This window comes from Diabrotica virgifera, chromosome 5, assembly GCF_917563875.1.
Source record: "Diabrotica virgifera virgifera chromosome 5, PGI_DIABVI_V3a".
Lineage (NCBI taxonomy): Eukaryota > Metazoa > Arthropoda > Insecta > Coleoptera > Chrysomelidae > Diabrotica > Diabrotica virgifera.
In genome coordinates, this window is record NC_065447.1 from 206,921,446 (window position 1) to 206,946,477 (window position 25,032).

General features: G+C 34.6%; 1 protein-coding gene across 1 annotated transcript in view; it reads left to right on the forward strand.

Moving 5' to 3' along the window:
* The first annotated feature begins 4,964 nt into the window (after positions 1-4,964).
* Positions 4,965-25,032, forward strand: part of LOC126884570 (histone H2A deubiquitinase MYSM1-like) — a 68,117-nt gene continuing 48,049 nt past the window's right edge. The window contains exons 1-2 of the mRNA XM_050650551.1: positions 4,965-5,151; positions 5,583-5,994. Of these exons, the coding sequence (XP_050506508.1) occupies positions 5,090-5,151; positions 5,583-5,994 (474 nt within the window). The 5' untranslated portion in view covers positions 4,965-5,089. The remainder of the gene's footprint in view (positions 5,152-5,582; positions 5,995-25,032) is intronic.

The window sequence follows — 25,032 nt, forward strand, 5'->3', positions numbered from 1 at the left end:
GCAACGAGATTGGTTTATTGCTCAATTGTTAGATCCTTGTTTGAGTACTGTTCGGTAGTTTGGTCCCCTTACTATCAAAACCATATCGATACGGTCGAGAGGATCCAACATAAATTTTTACGTTACTGCGCATTCAAATCTTATCTAACTATAGTTAACCATGATTACTCAACTGTAGAGTCCCATCTCTCTCTACTTCCTCTCAGATTACGTCGTGACATCTCTGGTGCAGTCTTTCTGCATAAGTTGATTAACGCACAAATTGATTGTCCAAGTCTCTTGCGCCAAATTGATTTTAATGTTCCCAATCGAGCCCTTCGCTATCATAAAATATTCAATGTCTCTTACCACAGAACGTCCTATGGTTTTCATAGCCCAGTCGATAGGTATATGGGATTATTGAATGTTAGTAATGTCGATGTTTTCAATATTTCATTGGATCAACTGAAGAGATCTCTGGCTTTATGATGTTCATTGTTGCAAAAATGTCTGTTTCATTATTGTTAATACGCCTTGTTAAATTTAGTGTTGTATGTTAGATATATTTGTTACATCTGATATTTTAGGTATATTGTGATTGCTTGTATTATTGTATTGTATCTTCTTATGTGTACTACTTTTTTGTGTTGATGCTAGTTATTATTATTATTGACTTTATAATTACACTTTTAATGGGTTTTCCCGTATGATTATTAAATAAAATAAAAATAAAATGAGTCTCTTCGAATCATAGATATATATTTATTTATTTATTTATTTACTTTCAGATTATCTTACTTATATATTATTATAGACAGAGTCTCATTCAGAGCGAAGTGACGACACCATCTTTTTTATTTGGATTAGTGCTGTTTCACTCTTACGCATAGTAAAGCTGCTACAGTTGTCCTCCCCTTCCGTGCCTATACTCACACTTAATGGGTGCATTCGGACGACCATAGCGGCTGACTGTCAGCAGAAATCGGCTGAGTGGTTGTATCCAGCCGTGATAGGGAAAGCTTAGTAAATCTCTCAGCGGCTGACTTACTCAGGTGCTGAACGCACCCATTGTCATCTTAAGGCCCCGTCTCACCATCAAATAATTGACAGTTATTTGATCAAACTTGACAGTTAGTGACACAAAGTGACAGTTAGTATGTATAGTTTGTGTCACTAGTCAAGTTTGACTGTCAAGTTTGATCAAATAACTGTCAATTATTTGATGGTGAGACGGGGCCTTTAGTTTCTCGATACAATGTGCTAGAAAGAGATACCGCAAACCAGTCCATGTGATCTTGTCGTCAGGACGCGCGGAGGGTAGGCTCACTCTATGTTAATATGTACCTCTATGCTTCGAATACTTTTGCGGCAGGAGAGGATGCGGCATACGGTGAAGTAGATGGGCTCGGTTTCACTCGCAAAAACGCTCCATCCAATATGGCGGAACAACTTTTTGGTAGTATATTCTGCTCTATATAAAATATATAATTATAAAACTATATTATATTATATAATATATATAAATAATTAATAATTTTAATAACTAATTAATAACATATTCCACATATAACGTATAAAAACCTGCCCGTCGCCATATTGGATGTAGCACAAAAGTGCCAAATCAGGTGGTCCCATTTAGTAAATACAAAATCATCCCTTATGTCGTATCCCCTCTCTCCCATACATAGAGGTATATATTAACATAGAGGGAGCCTACCTTCCGCGCTTCCTGACGACAAGATCTCAGGGGACTGGTTTGCTGCATCTCCTTCTAACACATTGTATCGAGAATCTATAATGACATTCAGTGTGAATATAGGCACGGAAGAGGAGGACAACTATAGCAGCTTTACTATGCGTAAGAGTGAAACAGCACTAATCCAAATAAAAAAGATGGTGTCGTCACTTCGCTCTGAATGACACTCTCTCTATGCTAATATTTAACTCTATGCTCCCATATCACTGGATTTGACACTCACCAGAACTAAGCTTTGTTTTTAAACCAAGAGGAGTAAACTCAAAAGACAGATTTACACCCAAAGTGTCACTAGAAATATCACCAAATACATCTTCTTTTTTGCCTGATCATATCGGCATTTGACGGTAATTCATAATATTATATAATATACTAATTCGTCGGTAAAGGGTTATAAAAACAACTTTTGTTTTATATAAAAACAGACTAAAAATTTAAAAGTTAAAGGAATAACGAAGAAAATACAAAAAATCGCTGATATAACATAATTAACCTATGAAATGACAACAGTGTCAAAATTTTATAAATGTCATTAGTGTCAAAATTTGATAACAGTGGAGTAAACTTGCCTGAGGTTGGACCAATTACAAACAAGCTTTACGGCGCGGGAAATTTGAATTACTCCTCTTGGTTTAAAAACAGACTATAACGCCACCAGATCAGATGCGTACAAATGGGGAATGCTGAAGGAGTCAGACAGATCCACCGCCTGCCATTTCGGAATAGGGAACTTGCATAAAATTTTAAATTCGAAAAAAAATGTTATAAATCACAACAGAACATAATTTAAAACATGTATCAAAGATAAAAAAATTGTTTTTGTGTTCCGTTTGGCCCCTATAAAGACGATTCTAAATTCAAATTAAAGCAACTAGCCCAAAACGCGTCGTGACATCATATGATTATATGTTTACATTCTGCACCAACAAAGTAAACAACATTGTATATAATTTTAAATTAGACATTACAAACGTCAGTGGAAAATACAGTTATGTGACGTCACAAGTGTTTTTGATCGTTTGAACTATTCATAGAAAACTTGTACTTTTACAAAATGGTTTTATTTTCCATAGTAAGCTTTCTTTCCATAGTAAGTTATAAGTTAACCATAGAAAAATTCTAATTTGGAATACTAAGAGACTTTTAAAAGTAGAGTTTACACAATTTAATAATATTTGGTTTATTTTACCCCGCTTTACGTGTTAAAGCTTAAACCTGACACTTCCATTTATTGGGACCATGCAAGTTCGGAAAAGCGACACCTGGTTTCATAGCTCGGCAACTTTTTTCGCACTTTTAATTATATTGGCCAATCATATTGGTCCTGGTTACTGGATAATTGTCAAGGCCATAGTCCAAAAAAAATTATAAGAAGAAAAAGTGAGGTTATGTTATTAAAAGGTAAACAATTGTATGTAGCAAATAAAATTAATTATTAAAATGCAGTACTGCAAGCAAAATACAATTAATAAATTTACTTTTGTATAATAATTCCATATCATATCAATATTGTGGAGTAACATATAATTTTTCTTCTTCAATGACAGTAGTTATGAAATATACGTCAATTTAACAATTTCAATTGACAATATGAACTATTTAAGAAAGTTGCAACATTTTTCCGCTATTCACGCACGATCGTTTCTGGTATCCCCTCCAAGTACTTGCACACCGCGAATAGAGCAGTTAAGCAATAATTATTGTTTTTTTTTAAACGTGAAAACGTTGAATTATCCAAGTTCGTATGCACCAGGCTTTGTAAACACAACTCCTTCGTCATTATACCAGATATAATGACAAATTAGGTGTGGAATGAAAGCTTATAACCCAAGGTTGGTATTAAAGGTGATAAATTTGACCTCGGACTTCCGGTTTTAAAGTTTCAACCGGAAGTACTGCTTTAAAGTCGCCGAAATTGTACAAGCAATATATTATTTGACGCGCCTTAGTAAGACGAGAACAAATATTTTATCGCCGATATAACTTAATTAACCTATGAAATGTGTCAATCGTGTTAAGATGTGATAAATCTCATTAGTGTCAAAATTTTATATCAGTGGAGTAAACTTGCCTGCGGTTGGACCAATTAAAACAAGCATTACAGCGCGGTAAATTCGAATCACTCTTCTTGGTTTAAAAACAAACCATAGAACTGATAGAATGACAAATGGGGCGGCGAGTGAGAGCTTATAACCATAGAGTTATATATTAGCAAAGAGAGAGTGTCATTAAGAGCGAAGTGACGACACCATCTTTTTTATTTGGATAAGTGCTGTTTCACTCTTACGCATAGTAAAGCTGCGACAGTTGTCCTCCCCTTCCGTACCTATACTCACACTTAATGTCATCTTAATTTCTCGATACAATGTGTTAGAAAGAGATGCCGCAAATCAGTCCATGAGATCTTGTCGTCAGGAAGCGCGAAAGGTAGGCTCACTCTATGTTAATATATACCTCTATGCTTATAACTCAAGGATAACTCAAAGATGAGAAATTTAACCTCAAACTTCCGGTTCCAGAGTTGCAACTGAAACTACTGTTTTGACACAACACTGACACAATCATAGATATAATAACAAGTAGATTAGGCCAGTTCCGAAAAATAGCGTAACGCGGAGCAGTTAGGATCGGTGGTCTATCTATCTCTCTCTAGCATATGATGGCCGCTGCTGCTGTGTCTGTGTCGTTCCATTACTCCCACCTCTTGGTATATAACTAGCCTGGTCTATTGTTAACATGTCTCTGGACACAATACTGTGAAATTGTACAACATGTAAATGAAATTTGATGGGTTTTAAGAGGTAGTTATTGTGCATTTTTTGACATAAAATTAAGAATTTTATATTCACCATTGATGCGTATACGGGTAATAGATATAATTTGAAAATATGAATTCGTTATATTCATTGAATGACATTTATTTCTACACTGTGGGCTATTAAATTCGTACCTAAAGTTAGATTACAAAACAACAAAGATAGATTATTAGACTTAATAAAACTAAAGGGAAAATATGGAAGACAAATTATTAACCACTATTTTGATTGAAATTTTATTCTTTTTTATTATTGTATATTAAGAAGTATTCAGTATATTCATATTTTTTCGTTTATTTATATTTTTCTTGTTACCTACTGTTGAGGTGAGCCGGCCCTTATAAATATTTTAAACAGATGCGTTTTAGTTGTAGTTCCTTCTAACACCACATTTTCAGAGATTGGCAGTTGCCATCCTGCATTATTGTTAAAACGTCATTGGCAACCCGTAGTGCGAGTTTTTAGAAAATAATTTTGACAGAGAAAATAGAAAATAATAAAACTAATTTTTAGAAAAACACATGTGATTTAAGGATATATGGCTGATGAAGACGAAATTGATATTCTGGGAGATTTCCAACTGGATACAGATTCAAATTTGTAAGTTTTATTTTAAGAAAAAAATAATTTTGATACCCCATCAATATGATATTTTATGTGGGCCATATTTACAAATTTTTCCTTAGGTAACTCTGATTTTGATATATTAAATATTTTATGTGCCAAGTTTATTATAGTAGGGGAGGAAAGTATGCTAAATGTGCAGTCACTCGAGCGCTTTGGGGACCTTATGGGTTGTGACACTTGTCAGAAGGAACTTTTTTTACTTTTTTCATGTTCAACATAATTTTAATTTAAGGAGTTGGGGGGCCATTAATTGACCAAACGGATTATAAATTTGCATAAGTTATTTTTTCTGATAAAGAATAAGTATGTAAAATCGTAAAAATTGAAGCAGAGCATTCTTGTCTTTACTCACTTAACATGAAATTACTCAATCAATATCATTTTGATAATATATTTTATTGTAGGTATGATGGAGGTCCCCTAATATCCCAAAATTCAGAGCTACTCAATTTTGATTACACCATTCATCCTCAATGGTTGCTTGACAGACCAAGTACCAATCCAGACAATTGGTATGACACAAATGTATTCAATAGTACAACTGAGAAATCGCAAACCCCTGAAAACGATGCTTTAGGACATTTGTCAACAGAAAACTGTATCACTGATGAGAGTGGTTGGACTGAAAAAGAGAAAAATCTGCTTGAAAGAGGGATGGAGATTTTTGGAAAGAGCAGTGTAAGATTATCACAGTTTATTGGGTCAAAATCAGCTCCTGAAGTAAAGTATTATTTGAAAAATTTTTATTTGGAGAATCATTCTATCAGGAAAACTAGTGAATGTGCTTTAGAAGGTGACGTGTTAGATGATGCTCAGGTAATTGATAACTTATTTTATTAGTTAAATTAAAAAACAACTTATGTTTAATTTCGGTTCAGATGTGATCCACCATCTTCATATGCATGTTTCTGTCTCTCTAGACGTCTTCAGTGGGGCTGCATGAGCACCTCTGAATCGAAATGAAGCCAAGCTGCCTATTTAAGCAGACTTGTAAAAATAATTCTGCATATCTGACGCTCTACCAGTACTGACTTATATTACATAGAAATGAGAAGTCCCAGATCTAAACAATAAATCTGAAAATTCTCTTGGGAACCACTTTCTGATAACATCATTAATCTCTGCCTTTTACAATTTATAAGGCAAGGACGACGAATAAAGAAGACGAAAAGGACGACGAATAAAGAAGACGAAAAGGACTCTATAATATGTAGAAATATAAGCTGTTTTTGAAGTTATACTTCTTTAGGCGCGATTGAGAGTGAATTTTTATTATTCTGGGCGCATCCGCACACAGACAGTATGGAGTTCGTTGCTAATCTTTCAAGTTATGTATGTATCAGTGCAACTAAGGTGCAAAACGAATATATTAGTGTTTTTAGTAAATATATTTATTATAATTTTTGTGTCTTTGGATTTGTCTTCCTCGGGAGTAAGATAATAAGTATTATTAAAACATTTTTATTTTCCACGAGGAAAAAATTTTCCTATAGTTGGCTGTATACCATTACAAAAACATAAAATCCTTTATAAAAGGTATATTTGTTAAAATCCCTATACAGGGCTACATCAAAGACATAACTAGTTTTCAATCGGTTGACCGATCATCATCAGTGTATTCCTAAAATGTGTATAACCAGATAAAATGATGCAAAGTATTTAAAATTTTGACTAAGGTTATAAAGAGTTATAGGTTATACTCACTCAGAATCTAACATGCTAACCACCAAAGTAAAAAATATTTGGGTATAAACCCTTTATAATTAATCCGTCATAGGAACATATGGAAATGATGTCGTGGTTTTGAACATGGATGTATAAATATCCAATGTTTCACGCTCAAGGTACCATGGAGCTCAATTTGACTAGTTCACATCATGACTGTATATGTGATATTTATTATATGGTTTTGTGATATTTATTGTAAAGTTTGTTAAATTATTAACAATAAAAACAGTCGTTCCCACTGTGGTAGATAGTCTATTAAAATGAAAATAGACTTGATGTGAATGTTAGAATATTGTAATGAAAGAAATAGGCAAACCACATTGCACATAAGACCGAAAACTTAATAAACGTTATCAAGCCCTTTATATGTGAACATCTATTGTCTATATCTGAACATCTCCATCCAGCGCCGGTTTAACCAGGGGTCTTTTGGGTGCTGTAGCACCGGGCGGTTGAAGGTTCTAGGGCGGTACGCGCGAAGCGCGTGCTGTTCCGAAATTATATGATTATGGTAAAATAAAATTTGCATACAAATCCACATGATATATTAATAAAAATTTTTCAGTTTTATCATTAACTTGAAAACTTAACAAGAATTTATAAATAAATTACTATTATTAACGTCGACGTACCTATATGGTTTATGCACTGTGTTCAGTTTATGTTATCTAAATGTCAGATAACGTACAAACATGCCGTGCGCCGTAAAATTATATCATTCTACAGCGTTTAAGAATAATGTGCGAACACCGCAAAATACACGTTTGGGTTGGCAGACGGGCGCCGGCCGGCGCGCCGCGCCGAAATAATAAAACAGAAACTGCTTACTACTTGAACACTTGAACCAGAAAATAATAAGGCGTAGGTCTGTAGAGTTGATTAGTAAAATTTGTTCTATCCTATTAATACAGACCAGGCAGTTGTATAAATACGAGTAGAAAGAGAAATACCTACAAACGTACAACTAAACTAAGGTAAGATGTTTGAAACTGTATAGGTAATTATAATTTGTAAATTAAACATTAATATAATCAATATTCAATAGAAAAATATGGAAGGGCGGAAACAACCTGGATTTTTCTGGCGTAAAAGGAAACAAGAAAAGCAAGAAAGACAAAATAAAATTTTTAAGGTATACCCAAAATGAATCATTTTTTACACCTGATGGAAATCAAGAAGACGACACTACAAATATTTCCCAACCCGGTAGTAGCTCTAGTGCTACTAGTGATAAATATATTCATATTCAACCACATGAACTTATTTTGGAGACTTCAGAATTAGTGCCAGAGCCAGAGCACTTAGTATCACGTGTTTCAAAAGTATTAGAATATGAAGAAGTAACCACCAGTAACTCGGGTAAGGCATATTTAAATTTTTTTAACGAGGCTAAAATGCAAAAAGATAACGGTGCCTTTACAAATGGTAAATAAAACAGGACAATGACAAATATTTTTTTTTATTTTTTTTTCAGATCCAAAACAGGATTTATTTAATTTTAAAGATCCGGCACTTTGGCAAGATTCCCATAATTAAGCAGAAATGATTCTAGAAAAATAGGTCGAACAGAATCTTACAGATATGGACTTTTCAATGTCAAAAAGAAATTTCGGGGAACAACACAGGTATGCCGGTAAGCAAATATTTTATAAAAGACTTGTTAATGGAGAAGTGGTTCGCCGCGATTGGGCAATTTACTCGGAGAGCACTGGCAATATATTTTGTCTTTATTGTGTATTATTTGGAAATAAAAAGAACCAATTTAAAACAGGATTTTCATTATGGAATACAAGTAAGGAAAGATTAGACAAACATGAAAGATCCAATGATCATATAGATAATCTGATGACTCGCTTATTAAAGCAAGGAAGAGTTGATGTAGAACTCGAAAAGGAAATTAGCACTGCGAAAGAATATTGGGTGAAAGTACTAGAAAGAATCATAAGTGTAATAAAGTTTCTGGCTACCAGGGAATTGGCATTTAGAGGTACTCATGAAAGAATTGGCGAAAAACGGAATGGAAACTACTTAGGTTTACTGGAACTATTGTCAGAATATGATCCATTTTTGAAAGATCATATTAATACACGAGCAAATTTAGGTAAGGGCAAAACGTCATATCTATCAAAAGATATATGTAACGAATTACTGAATATTTTATCCAATCGAGTCATTGATGAAATTGTTAGACAAATTAAGGCAAACAAATACTATTCTATAAGTGTAGATTCAACACCTGACATAACACACCATGACCAACTTACAGTGATTTTGAGATATTGTGACAATAAAGGGAATCCCGTGGAAAGATTCGTGGGATTTTATAAAAACACTGGGCATAGCTCACAACAACTTGAGGAAACAGTTATTGGGATGTTAGAGTCTTTGAAATTAGATATTAAGAACTGTAGAGGCCAGTCTTACGACAATGCCAGTAATATGAGTGGAAAGTATTCTGGTTTGCAAGCACGTATTAAAGCTTACAATGATTTAGCTCTCTTTGTGCCGTGTGCTGCTCACTCTTTAAATTTGGTTGTCCAAAATGCAGCAGATTGTTGTTTGGAAGCAACATCTTTTTTTATGTTGGTACAAACTATCTACAATTTTTTCTCCGTGTCTACACATAGGTGGGAGTTATTGTCTCGTGCAATAAAGGATTCGGCTGAGTCGGGGCAGACACTGTTACCTAAGAGAGTGAATACAACCCGTTGGTCTTCTCGTTTTGATGCCGTAAAAGCGTTAAAAAGCAATTACGGTTTGATTAAAACATGTTTGATTGGAATATCAACGGATATAAATGAGAAAAACATAGTAAGAGTTGAAGCAGCTTCTCTATCGGAAAAACTTGATTTGTTGGAAAACGGAATAATTTTATCATTTTGGCTTGACGTTTTACAAAGGGTTAATGAAGTGAATAAATCAGTACAAAAGGAAAATATGGATTTAAGCACAACCGCTCATCTGTTATCATCTTTGGCAGATTACTTTGATTTCTTACGTGATCGTTTTGATCACTACGAGGCCTTAGGAATGTTGTTAACAGGGAACGAAAATTATGCTGAGAAGAGGATTATCAAAAAAAAAATTGCAATTAGGAGAAATGAATTCGGAGGTAAGCTTAAGCCAAAGAGAAAAAATTCGAACACAATGTTATGTTTGTATAATAGACAATCTTAAGTCGGAGATTATTCGCCGATCTGATAGTTATAAATCTTGTTCAAGAGCATTTGAATTTTTGTTTAAACTAAAAGCTACGGAAGATGAAGATATTTTCAGATCGGCAACCGAATTACAACAAAACTACAAGGAGGATTTGGACGAGTATTTTCCCCAAGAATGTGTTCATTTAAATCAATTGCTAACGTCTCTTCCCCAATTAAAAATAGACACTCCTTTAGAATTGGTACAGGCTTTATACAAAAATAAATTAATATCTTCATTTCCAAACGTTAATATTTGCCTGCGTATTTTTTTCTCCATAATGGTCGCAAATGCAAGTGGCGAACGCTCTCTTTCGACACTAAAAAGGGTAAAGACCTACTTAAGAAATGCAATTTCCCAAGAAAATTTGAAGTCCTTAGCAGTCTTATCCATTAACGAGGACCTGCTAAATGAATTAAATATAACTGATATCATCGAAAACTTCGCTTTAGTAAAATCAAGAAAACAAGCTTTTCAATAGTAAAGGTATTTGCTTACCTACCTGATGTTACCTGTTTGAATGTTATTAAGTACATTTTTATTTTACTTTGTGAAAAGTTCGCCCTTAATTTTTTCCTTGTATATTGTTAGTTTTCATTTAAGTTGGAAACCAAAAAAAGTTGTAATTGTTTTTTTTTATTTTAATAAACTTATATTCAAAATATGTTTTGTTGAATTGAAATAAAGTTGAGAAATATTTTTGAGCCTGGGCACGGCATCCGTATCAGCACCGGGCGGCAGACTGTGTTAAACCGGCACTGTCTCCATCTATCATTGGAAGTTGTTGTAGTATGTGGAAGTACCATAAAACATCACTATGTGGGTGACAGAGGTGTAGAACTGTTTTCTGATCTAGGAGGGATATATAAGACAAGCTCAAATTCATACGACCATTTCTCAAGATCCCTGCAGGCTACCTGGAACTCTAAGGATTTGACAAAACAGACCATCATATTATGATATAGTTAAACATAGGGAAGAGGGTTGGTGTTGGAGGTTTATGAGCAACTATTATGTGCGACTATTAAATTTAGTTACAGTATGAATATATGGGGTGAAGATAGTCTTAGAAAAAGTATGGATGAAAATTTAGAGATGAATATGTATGTGGGTGATGATAACCGATGTTGGTTTGCGTGTGTATAATTGGATAGATAGATGATAGTGGTTAATGGATAGAGATGAAAGGAAATCATGGATTGTGTCTAATCAACTGTAAATGTGACTGTATGGAAGTGAAGGAAGTAATAAAGAGGTGGAAAGTAATATTGTTATTAAAAAAGGAGTTAAGAAAAAAGTTGTCGATGAAGTGGATGGAAGTCCCGGTTGAACGAAACATAGCGGTTGACAAAATTTGGACTTTTTTGTTTTTCTTTGACTATTTCTAGGTCCTCGTACAACTCCAACTTTAAGAAGTCTTTTTGTGGGATATTGTGTACTCTTCTACACTAACTATATCATAATATGATGGTCTGTTTTGTCGAACCCTTAGAGTTCCAGGTAGCCTGCAGGGATCTTGAGAAATGGTCACATGAATTTGAGTTTGTCTTATATATCCCTCCTAGATCAGAAAACAGTTCTACACCTCTGTCACCCACATAGTGATGTTTTACGGTACTTCCACATACTACAACAACTTCCAATTATTCTAATAAAACTGATAACTTTAAATAAACATAAAATTGCTTTTCTAAGCCCTAAATGTTCACATATAAAGGGCTTGATAACGTTTGTTAAGTTTTCGGTCTTACGTGCAATGTGGTTTGCCTATTTCTTTCATTACAATATTCTAACATTCACATCAAGTCTATTTTCATTTTAATAGACTATTTACCACAGTGGGAACGACTGTTTTTATTGTTAATAATTTAACAAACTTTACAATAAATATCACAAAACCAACAGGGAAATTATAACTTCCTGTGTAACTTTCCTTCCTGTCATGTCATCATTCAAAATTTTCCCTATCAAAGTCACTTGCTTCCATACAGTCATGATGTGAACTAGTCAAATTGAGCTCCATGGCACCTCGAGCGTGAAACATTGGATATTTTATACATCCATGTTCAAAACCACATAATTTTCATATGTTCCTATGATGGATTAATTATAAAGGGTTTATACCCAAATATTTTTTACTTTGGTGGTTAGCACGTTAGATTCTGAGTGAGTATAGCCTATAACTTTTTATAACCGTAGTCAAAATTTTAAATACTTTGCATCATTTTATCTGGTTATACACATTTTAGGAATACACTGATGATGATCGGTCAACCGATTGAAAACTAGTTATGTCTTTGATGTAGCCCTGTATAGGGATTTTAACAAATATACCTTTTATAAAGGATTTTATGATTTTTGTTTTATACTTCACTTGATCTATTTGTCACCGTGATTGTAATCCTATGTCCGAGAAGCAGATGGTAGGTCATTGGTAGAGCATTCGACTAGAGATCGAAAGGTCCCGCGTTCAAATCCGGATTATTAATATTCCTTTTTTTTTAATTTTTGGTATTGTTTTAATAAAAATTTTTTGAAAGTGGTAAGTATTAAAATTAGTTTAATCTTTAAATAAAATACAAATAAACTGTTTAAAGTATATTTATTTCGTCGAAATCATATAATACATAGAAGCATAATTTCTTACGTGCGTACAAAGTACACACAGATTCTTTTTTAATTTTTCAATTTAGACGGAATGTGACTGCATATTGTAGAGTCCCTTTCGCCTTCTGTATTCAGAGATTAAGGATGTTACCAGAAAGTGGTTCCAAGAGAATTTTCAGATTTAGTGTTTAGATCTGGAACTTCTCATTTCTCTCTTATTTTATTAGATAATTAACATGTTAATTGTGTGTGTAATGGACCAAGAGCTAGCAACGTCAAAAAAAAAATCATTTTAAGACGGCTGATTCTTTCATATATTGTTCCCTATGCTTCCTCGAACACCGTATCGGCCATCTGGCTACTGATACAGGTTGCGTTCATTACTGCGCAGCACTCTTGTACAGGTAGACATGTCGAATTTAAAATTATTGTAAGACGAAAAATTTTTTTGTCATTACTTTTAAAACATTATTAGAAATATGAACTGTAATTGCCAGACATTTCTGTGGTTTAAAAAGTAATGACAAAAAAATTTTTCGTCCTAAAATAATTTAAATTCAATATACAGGGTGATTGATGAGTTTGATAAAGCTCAGTAGATCCGCTGTAGTATTGGATAGCAATAAAAGTTAATAATAAAAATTGTGGCCAACCTTCAGCTTCACATTACGAAATTAGTTAGATTGTTACAGGGTATTCGATAACATAGTGGCAGACCAAACTTATGTTTTTTTAAATGGAACACCCTATATTCTAAAAAGGGGTAGTTCCCTGGATTGACTTAGTAGTCATCGTTGACCGAAGATGGTTGATTGGGTCCTCGGGTAGAGTTTCACCATGTTCCCAGAGGTTTAATCCCTGAACATCGGCGTTTAGCCATTTTAAATTTATTTCAACATAATGTAGATTTATTTATAATCACAACCATTGTTTGGTTCTGGGGCTATTTTGCAAGTATTCAAATTCACTGATGATGAACCGATAGGTTTGAAAACGTTCTGATGAACTCATTTTATTGAATCCATTGGGATTCTAAAAATTTTTAGTAAATATACCTTTTACATAGAAGTGGTTTTTACTTCATGTTCCAGTTTGTTTACCCTATATTCTATTTTATATTCGAAATCCTCTTAACTCCCCCATCACAAAAATATAAAGGTTTGTTATCATCTGGAGGTGTACATCTGGAACTTGAACCTCAGCTGTCCGTCAGGTTTCTTGGCCTGAATATTGATCCTGACCTTAAATTTAAATCGCATATCGAAGCCTTGAATTCAAAACTTGCATCTGGATGCTATGCAATACGGTCGACTAGAAGGGAGCTTGGTTTTGCCCAAGCAAGAACTGTGTACTTTGCACTAGTAGAGTCACATCTTAGATTCGCAATTCAGTTTTGGGGAGCGTGTAGTCAGGAGCTTTTCAGTAGTGTGTTTTTGCTTCAAAAAAAGGCAGTACGCCTGTTGTGCCAGGTAAATTCTAGAGAAACGTGTAAACCTTTATTTATTAAACACAGTATCCTTACACTTGTATCTCTTTTCATTTTGGAAACGGCAAGTATTATTTTTAAGAATAAACATCTATATGAAAATAATAATCGATCTGGACGATTTGCTAGCAATTTAGCTTTGATTACACCTAGAAGCACACTAGTCAAAGACTCATTTATTTTTAACGGCATCAAAATTTTTAATAAACTACCTAGTAAAATAAAAAATTTGGAAACTATTAGAAAGTTTAGAAATTCATTAGATAGACTGCTCGCTAAGAGGGCCTATTATGATATGACAGAATTTTTTGAGGACCATTGGAGCTGATGTATTTGTGATCTTGTGTATATTTTTTTTTTGTCAATTTGTTTGTCATTATTGTTTGTGATTTAGTTTTATAGCTTGTAGTTTGTTTGTTTTTTATATTTGATAATACTACATATTTTGTAGTTGTTATATAATGTAAATGTGTTATGTGTTGTATTTTATATTTAGTCATATTTTAATTTAATTCATTTATTTAAAACTCTTAAACAGTGTTTGTCAACAAGATTTTTTCTTAGACAATAAACATATATTCTCTCTCTCTCTCTGTTATGTTATATAGGGCTTTTACAAAGTTATAACCAATTTTTTATGAAAATCGTAACAAGTTCAGCTCCCTGTATAAATAAAAAAGCACAACAGCGATGGTTTATTGGTGCCATATTTTTTTGTTGATTGTGAAAATTTTTAAGAATTGTTGATATTGCTAATTTTCCTTATATCGAATACAGGGTGAGTCAAAACGCAAGTACATTCTTTTCTCAGAAATTTTAAATGGAACACCCTGTATTTTATATTATGTACTATCGAAACATATCATTACCGTACTTTAATTTTTGTATAATATTCCCTATGCCTAAATTTGTCAGTTTTCGAGATATTTTCATTTTTCAGAGCAAGTTATTAATTAGGGTGTTCTATTTAAAATTACTGTGAAAATAATGTACTTGCGTTTTGACTCACCCTGTATTCGATATAAGAAAATTAGCGATATCAACAATTTTTATAAATTTTGACAATCAACAAAAAAATATGGCACCAATAAACCATTGCTGTTGTGCTTATTTTTATTTATACAGGGAGCTGAACTTATTACGATTTTTATAGAACATTGGTTATAACTTTGTAAATACCCTGTATAACAGGGGTGGGCAAAGTGCGGCCGTCGGGCCGCATGCGGCCCTTTATACATTTTTTTGCGGCCCGCGGAAAAAAGTTAATTATTTTCATTTAAAGATTTTTCAAAATTATTGTTAATATTAATAAATAAATATAGATAATGCAGCTATTAATTAACACTTTCGCAGCAGGTGATTTTTCCGCAAATTTTCAACATAATGCAGGCAATTATTTGGGCTTCCGGCACATAATTTTCCGGCTCCTTCAATGAAATCCATGAAATTTCTACAAATGGAAACGATATTTTTGAAATAAGTAATCACGAACTGTTTGTAGAGTTTTAAATTAACCCCTAACCACCTATAGTAAGTGTAACACCTGACGAAGCACCAAATTTAAGAGGAGCAAATATTGTAATGTTGAGAAAACTTAGATTACGTTCATGAGAACAGGTATTATGCAAAAATGTTTTGCAAGTAGACAACGTTATTTCAATTATAACTAATATTGGTAATTTTATTCGTTCAAGAAGATTAATTCATCGTGCATTCATAGCATTTTTGGAAGGGTTATAAACAAAACATACTGATGTCTTATACCACAATCATATTCGATGGTTAAGTTGAGAAAAGGTTCTTAAAAGATGCTGTGAATTAGGGGAGGAAATTGTTTTATTTTAGAAATGAAAAACTGCTAGAAATTTGCTAAATTTACAAACTTTTAACCCAAAATGAGACTTTTAAAATGAAACTCAAACTATACTTACATATTATATTTATCATATAAAAAGAAAGAATTAGTTCAATTATTTCCCTCATTAAAATCATTAAATAATGTACCATAAAATAAGTTTAAAATTTATGAAGAAAAAATTTGTAATTTGCTGACGGAATTTGAAAACCGTTTCAAAAATTTTGAAGATATATCATTTTCCTTATCACTTCTAACTTCTAAGAAATCATTTTTCAGTTCAAATTGATTGCGTACCAGTTTACATTCAACTAGAAATTATGGATTAATTTGCATGTTTTTGAAATATTTTTGCATTTTGCAAATCTTTGCAAATGTCCGAAAGTACATAGCTAAATTTGTAGTTCGACATTTTTTTGCGAACAAACATTTTGAATAATGAACATAAATAAAAATACATCCTACACCTGAAATAGAATGAATCATGAACGAGGACATAAAACTAAACTAAAACTTTATTAAAGCCATTAAGTTTCGTTTTTCATATTTTAATAAATATTATTGTTAATTTTGTAGATAACAAATAGTGTGTTTCATAAATATTTTTCTTTTTCTTCTTCTTCTTCTTCTTCTTCTTCTGTTTGTATATACGTGACTCTGTCTGTTTTTTCAATGTGCCTCTAGTAAGTTGTCGTTCCATCGTTTTCGTGGTCTTCCCACTGATCGCCTCTCTATTGGGGAACCGTCTCTCATCGCTGTCCTGACTACCCTATTTGTTGACATTCGGCTTATGTGGTCATTCCATTCTATTCTTCTGTTTTATAATCAAGTATATTTAAATGGGAAATAAGCCACAATTTTACCTAAAAATGATTTTATTAACGTTTCGACGCCCAAGTCGGGTGTCGTTGTCAAAATACAAAATAATACTGTAGCGTGACTAGTTTAATTACTTCTAATTACAATAAAACTAGCGGTTCGTAATTTATATACGACTTTATTATTTATTTATACAAGTTTACTTTACAAACTTTAGCTTAAGACTAACTCTATTTACAAATATGTCCTATTTATATATGCGATACAGATATTCCAGAAATATCTATATATCTCCAGCTATGTCCATGTGACTCGACCGCTTGGACGTCATCGGCGCTGCATCGGCGTATCTCGAAACATCGATAGTGTTCTGTCTGTCCGGAGACGGGAGCTGGTATACGAGGGTAGGTCAATAATTATTTTGTTACACTGCTCCCCTCTTAAGATCTGAGCGTCCCGATCAGCAACTCTAGATGGCCCAGGATGGCGGAATCTACAGGATTCTCCAGCTCTGCATACACCCCTAGAAAAGAAGTAACAGTCTACTGTCTTTGAAGGGTATGACATCTTCGGGTTCATGCAACACACAGTAATCCGTACGCCAGTTTCTCTGAAGATCACTTCCAGCATGCTTCTCACAATCTTCCAATCCAGATTTTCTACTGCATGGCCAATTTTTGGTAAAGCCAAATCTTTGATGTCATAATTACAGACCATTTTCTTCAAATTAGTTAGAGCACGCCATATGTTCTCGTAGCTTGGCGTGTCCGTATAAGACTTCCTGGTCACTATATACAGCAAAGATCGAGGACCATCTTCCAATCGCAATACTCTTCCAATTTTAGGTTGTTGATTCCTTAACTCGTCCAGGCGGCCGAACTTTCTATTGAATACGGACGAGATTCCTTTAGTCATCTCGAGGTCTTGTGCAACACAGTGGGCTAGAGAGACGTTTTCTGGAACACCAAACAGATCTTGCTGAACTTCTGTGGTCACGCCGAATCTAGCACTCTTTCTTTCTGCGTAATTTGACATAAATTCCTTAAAACTTGGCTGTGCGACATCTTTCATCTCCTGTTGGAGGACTCGTGCTTCTTCTGTTTCATTTGAGCCAGCATATGGTGCAAGACGATTTATGTGAATAACTTTTGGTTTACCGTTTGGTAACTTCTTAATTCTGTATATTACGTCATTTATTTTCTTCTTAACTTCATACGGACCTTCCCATTGTCTTTGCAGTTTAGGACACAGGCCTCGACGACGTTGTGGATTATAAAGCCAGACAAGATCACCTATTTCGAAGCTTTCATTCTTGCAGCGAGAATCATATTGATCTTTCATTCTGTCACTGGCTATCTGGATGTGTTGTCGGGCAAGTTCATGAATGTTGTTCATTCGTAACTTCAGGCGGTCTACGTATTCTTCGCCTGCAACATATTCCTCGGAAGGTCTGCAGCCAAACTCTAGGTCGCAGGGCAAACGAACTTCACGACCCAACATCAGGCAGGTTGGTGTTTGACCTGTAGTTTCATTTACGGCCGAGCGGTAGGCCATCAGGAATAAATGAATGTGTTGGTCCCAATCTCGCTGATGTTCAGATACAACTTTGGACAAGTGTTTACCCATCGTTCGGTTCATCCTCTCGACCATCCCATCTGATTGAGGATGCAGGGGTGTTGTTCTGGTCTTATTGACACCAATCAATTTACAAACGTTTTGGAAAAGAGCTGACTCAAAGTTTCGCCCTTGGTCGGAGTGGATCTCCAAGGGAACACCAAATCGGCTGAAGAATTCTTTAACAAGTACCTCTGCAACGGTAGCAGCTTCTTGATTTGGTAATGCATAGGCCTCGGTCCATTTCGTAAAATAATCCATGGCTACCAGGATGTATTTATTTCCAGCATCAGTTTCTGGAAATGGACCTGCAATGTCGATTGCTACTCTTTCCATAGGACTGCCAACATTGTACTGTCTCATGGGTGCTCTCTTTTTACCAACTGGACCATTACCGGATGCACACAGTTCACATTTCTGGCACCATCTTCTTACATCATCTTTACAGTTCACCCAATAGAACCGTTCTCGAACCTTTTGCAGAGTCTTCGTAATACCAAAGTGTCCACCTGATGTACCGTCATGCAACTGACGCAATACTTCTGACACTTTACTTTTAGGTACAATCAACTGAAGCTTAGATTCTGTACCATCATCGTTCTCAAAGGTTCTGTACAGAAGATCATCTTTTAGTATCAGGCAATTCCATTGGCTCCAGTAGGCCTTGACTTCCGGACTACATGCACTAATGTTTTGCCAACTAGGTCTCTCACCTCGACGCATCCAATCCAATACTCTTTTTATACATGGATCGTCTTCTTGGGCTTCTTGTAACTGTTGTGGCTGCCATTGCTCATTAACGACGGTAGTTCGTCTCACAGGGCAAAGCTGTTCATCTACTTTAAGCCGGTGATTACAACTTTCACTGCATGGCCGTATCGAGGAAGCATCTGTATTTGAACCAACTCTTCCAGCCCTCTTCATGCGTCTCTTCGGCATCGTGTCACGAATCACCCTCCGTACCATTTCCACCAAACGTTCATCTTTTCTCTTATCGCCTTTTTCCACGGTTATTACTCGATTGTTTCGTGAAGCTTGGCTAGCTGCTTCGTGTTCCAAGGCAATAGCAAGTGCTTCATCTAAAACTTTCGGTCTTGCTAGTCGTAAAGCTTTCTGTAGTTCACTATCTTTCAGCCCATTGACAAAGGTATCTACCGCAATTTCTTCTAAAACGCTGTCTGGCACCTCCGGATAAGCCAACCGCACCACACGAGCCACATCTGCTTCAAATTCTTGCAGATTCTCACTTGCTCGTTGACTTCTATTTCTCAGTTGTGCTTTGTATACTTGTTGTAGATGGGCATCTCCATAGCTCCACTCGTCTAGACGAGTGAACAAGGTCTGGTAACATTTTTCTTGACCCTTAGGAATTGATCTTAATATATCTGCAGCATCACCTCGCAAAGCAGCAGTCAAGGAAACAGCCTTTTCCTGTTCGGTCCAATGATTGGCGGTCGCAATAGCTTCAAATTGTCTAAGATATATGGACCAAGAGGACTTTCCATCGAATGGTGGTAATTTGAATCTCATATTATGCGACGTTTCGTCTCTCGGTAGTTCATCTTTCACTAAAGGATCTAACGTTGCTGCATTAACTGATGGTTGTACTTTTGTATCGGTTATCCTGCTCTCTAGCTGTTTGATCTTTTCTTCTACGGTCTCTACACTTTTCTGCATCTTATCGAATGTTCTAGAAACTTCTTCAAATTTCTCATTGTTCTGTTTACAAACTTCTTCTAGTTTTTCGTTGTTTTGCCTACAGACCTCTTTAATTATTTGAGAAGTCTCATTGAATCTTTTAGCAACATTTTCGAATTTCTTGTCGCTTTTTCTACTAACTTCTTCAAGTTTCTCGTCGCTTTTTCTAGAAGTTTCATCGATCTTTTGAGAAACACTTTCAAATTTCTCGTTGTTCTGTCTAGAAGTTTCATCGATCTTTTGAGAAACACTTTCAAATTTCTCGTTGCTTATCTTAGAAGTATCATCAATCGTTTCAGAAACAGTTTTTAATTTCGATAAGATTGCTTGTTCTGCTGACTGGAAGTGGAACGTCTCTGGATCATCTCCGTTCTTCGTTAGGACTTCCTCGAGTCGTGCTTGTAGAACTATCTTGAGCCCACTGCTGTCCAGATCCCGTTCCTCGAGCTGTTCACGGAGCTGTTTTACTGTAAGTTCTCGTAGCAACATCTTTGGTCGGCACACACGTACTTTCCAAAATGTCTTTTAAAAGTCTTTCCGAATACCGAACAATCAACGCACTTTAACTATTCCCGACGAATAAAGTCCAAAAGTCTTTTAAAGTCTTTCTGTAATTCACTTATTTATATCGCACTAAGTTAACCGAACACCGACACCAACTGTAGCGTGACTAGTTTAATTACTTCTAATTACAATAAAACTAGCGGTTCGTAATTTATATACGACTTTATTATTTATTTATACAAGTTTTCTTTACAAACTTTAGCTTAAGACTAACTCTATTTACAAATATGTCCTATTTATATATGCGATACAGATATTCCAGAAATATCTATATATCTCCAGCTATGTCCATGTGACTCGACCGCTTGGACGTCATCGGCGCTGCATCGGCGTATCTCGAAACATCGATAGTGTTCTGTCTGTCCGGAGACGGGAGCTGGTATACGAGGGTAGGTCAATAATTATTTTGTTACAATACTAAATAAAAAAAATGTTGTTGCTTAGTAAAAAATTCTTCTAATAATTTATTAAATCTGACTCATTTATATCGGCAATTCAGACACGTATTATATTTAAAGTAGACGACTTTAAAATGATATTGCCAATATTGATGAGTTGCGTTCCTGGGACGACTTTACTAAAAGATAATTCATTCGATTACATGAAATCAATCCCAACTCAAGAATATCCGCCACAAAAAATCATAGCATGTGATCTGTCTTTAAAAAGACAACCAAATGCAACGGTGGCCTGAAATTCTCGCGTTAGAGATTCCATAGTAAATCACGAGGGAAAACTAGGAAAAACCTCGTGATACTATCCCGACATCGTAAGTATTTAAATATACTTGATTATAAAAATGCCACAAGAAAATAGCTTCAGAACAACATTCTTCTGTTTCTTACCCAGTTCTTAATGTTATCCACCTTGCATCTCCGTCGTATATCTGTACTTCTAGCACTGTCCCATAGAGTCTTACCATCTATTTTTCGAGCATCGGCTTTCCATCGGTTTTCATCTCCGCTGTTTCGAGCAATCTTTTTGTCCTCTCGTGTGTCGGGTTGTGTTTCTACCGCGTATGTCATTATTGGTCTGATGACTGTTTTGTAAATTCTGCCTTTCATTTCTTTTCCGATATTTTTATTTCTCCACATTGTTTCATGCATGTAATCTGCGGCTCTGTTTGCACTACTCACTTGATCTTCCACTTCTGTTTTGAGCCTTCCGTGGCTAGATAGTGTGATGCCTAGGTATTTAAACTCCGTCACTTGTTCTATTATCTGACCTTCCAGCTCCAATTTACATCTTATTTTCTTTAGACATTTCTTGAGGTAACTCTTTCGAGATATTTTTTGTTTTGGGCTTGTTTTTTGTTTAACGATAATAAATTGTTTGATATTCACCCTTTCTACAAAAAACGTCGTTATTTTCACTTATGGGTGATATAAAAAACTCAAAAATCGTTAAAACTAAAAAAACTCTGGAGCGTTACCTTAAGAAACTCAGGCTAATAAAATATTTTTGAATTTTTTATTTCATATTATCCAATTACAAGTTCTGATTACTGCAAAAAAATTTTTTTCGAGGTGTCTGTAAAATTTGCCACTCTTGGCTCATTTTTCAATATTTTGCCTTGATTTTTTTTGAGTATTTTTTGAATTGTGGTAAATAGGTTTATTTAATTTAAAAATAAAATAATTCTAGCGTAGTTTCAAACAAAATTCAAAAAGGTTTTTTAAATGTTGATTCCCCCACCCCTTAAACAAAATTAGTAAAAAGTTAAAAATTCGAACATGTTAAGGTAACAAATCTTGCGGCCCTCGACAATAGACCAAAAACATTTTGTGGCCCTTTCTAAAAAAAGTTTGCCCGCCCCTGCTGTATAACATAACAAACCTTTATATTTTTGTGATGGGGAAGTTAAGAAGATTTCGAATATAAAATAAAATACAGGGTGTTCCATTTAAAAAAACAAAAGTTTGGTCTGCCACTATGTTATCGAACACCTTGTAACAATCTAACTAATTTTGTAATGTGAAGCGCAAAGTTAGCTACAATTTTTGTTATTAACTTTTATTGCTATCTATTACTATAGCGGATCTATTAAGCTTTTTCGCACTAATCAATCACCCTAATTCTGATTTTGTGTTTACCTGTACAGGTGTGCTGCGCCTGTACGCAACCTGTATCAGCAGCCAGATGGCCGGTACGGTGTTCGAGGAAGCACAGGGAACAATATATGAAAGAATCAGCCGTCTTAAAATGATTTCTCGAAAACATTGCTAGCTCTTAGACCATAATATAAAATTTCTATTTATATAATAATCTGTGTTAGGTGGTGATATCACAGAATGTTTAGGTATACCATGGATATACCATTCCGAAGAATGAGCAAATAACAGAATTAATGTAAACAATGAAAAATAGTCATATAACGAGAGAAGCTGATATGCAATGCTAGGACTAATAATGGAAGGAAAGGTAAAGGGCTAGGGCTGTATTGGAAGGAGGAGAAATTTCTTGGCTGAGAAATTTAAGAGAGTGGTTTAATCTGATGACATTCAAAATGACCCAGCTAGAAAAATGCTAGGAAGACCCAGAACCTACTCAGAGCTAGATTCTGTGATAACATCGACGAAGACTTGAGAAATATGGGAATACACGATAGGAGGTCAAGGCGACGGATAGGGAAGACTGGAGAGAAATTCTTGAGGCTGCTAGGACCCAATCAGGCTTCCAAGGTCAGAATGATGATGAAGATGGTTTAATATGATTTCCATATAAGTTTCCAACCTTAGATGGGAAAAGGAACTTTTAAGAAAAGTAAAGTTCAACTATTGCTTTATTATTTTTTTGTACAAGCACTAAAGAAGCAAAAACTCTGATTAAAAAAATCGTATTATAGTCCAAGGGGCAGCGCTGAAAAATCTCTTTGAATCTACTAAAGCTAGATTTTTCACAGTTGATTACTGTGATTGTGTAGAGAAACATACTGCGGTCGGTCAAGCGAAACGTAGAACAGGGGTTACTGAGAGGGTATCAAAGTTGCTTTCCTACGAAGGTAATTAAATCCATTTACTAAGGCTGAAAATCAGTACACACATTCTAAATTAAATATAAATAAAAATTATTATAGTCGGTGGGTTGACCCCAGTGAATGTACAGGGTTATTAACTATATTTTGACCCCCTTGTAAACTGCTTTATTTACAGAATTAGAAAAAATGTAAAATACAAGAGTTATTCAATTTTTAAATTATGAATATTTGACATATACAGTGATGAGCGCGCTAATGATCGGCAAAATAGCGCAAAAGATGGAAAACGTACAGTTGTGAGATAAAATGAAATGAAACTAGTCGAGCTGGGAAATTTAGCGATATTAACCTACAAATTTACATTATATTGATTGTTTCCCACCTTTACACGTATCAGAGGAGTATGTCAGCTAAAACTGTCACTGTGACAGTGGTAGTTGTCAAACATATCAGGTACGTCTAAAGGTGGGAAACAATCAATATAATGTAAATTTATAAGTTAATATCGCTAAATTTCCCAGCTAGACTAGTTTCAATTCTTTTTATCTCACAACTTAATACGTTTTCCATCTTTTGTGCTATTTTGCCAGTTATTAGCACGCTCATCACTGTATATCGTACTAGTGACGTCATCCATTTGGGCGTGATGACGTAATCGACTATTTTTTAAATGGGGATAGGGGTCGAGTGCTAGCTCATTTGAAAGGTTATTCAATTCCCTATTCAGTAATATAAACATTAATATGATTAATTATACAGGGTGTCAAAAAAAATTAAATTAAATTAATTGTTTAATTATTTATTCCAAATTAATTGTTTGGACACCCTGTATAAATAATGATCTTAATGTTTATAGTACTGTATTGAGATTTGAATAACCTTTCAAATGAGCTAGCACACGACCCCTATTCTCATTTAAAAAAATAGTCGATTACGTCATCACGCCCAGATGGATGACGTCACTAGTACGATATATATGTCAAAAAATCATAATTAAAAAATCGAATAACTTTTTGTATTTTACATTTTTGAAGTTATACTTCTTTACGGGCGTAATGACGGTGAAATTTTATATGGGAAAACCTAGCGACCGGGCGCATGCGCATTATAACTTTGTTCTGATTGGATGTTCAAATGACATGACAAAAATTATCCAATATGGCAGCTGTGGCACAGCTGTGGGACTGTGTTTGGTTATAATGTATGCTTGTTGCGTTTTAAAATTTGTAGGAAGAGAAACAACAAACAAAAAGTTAGTTAATGGTTATACTGCCTTTTTAAATAGTTTTCATATTATATTTTTGG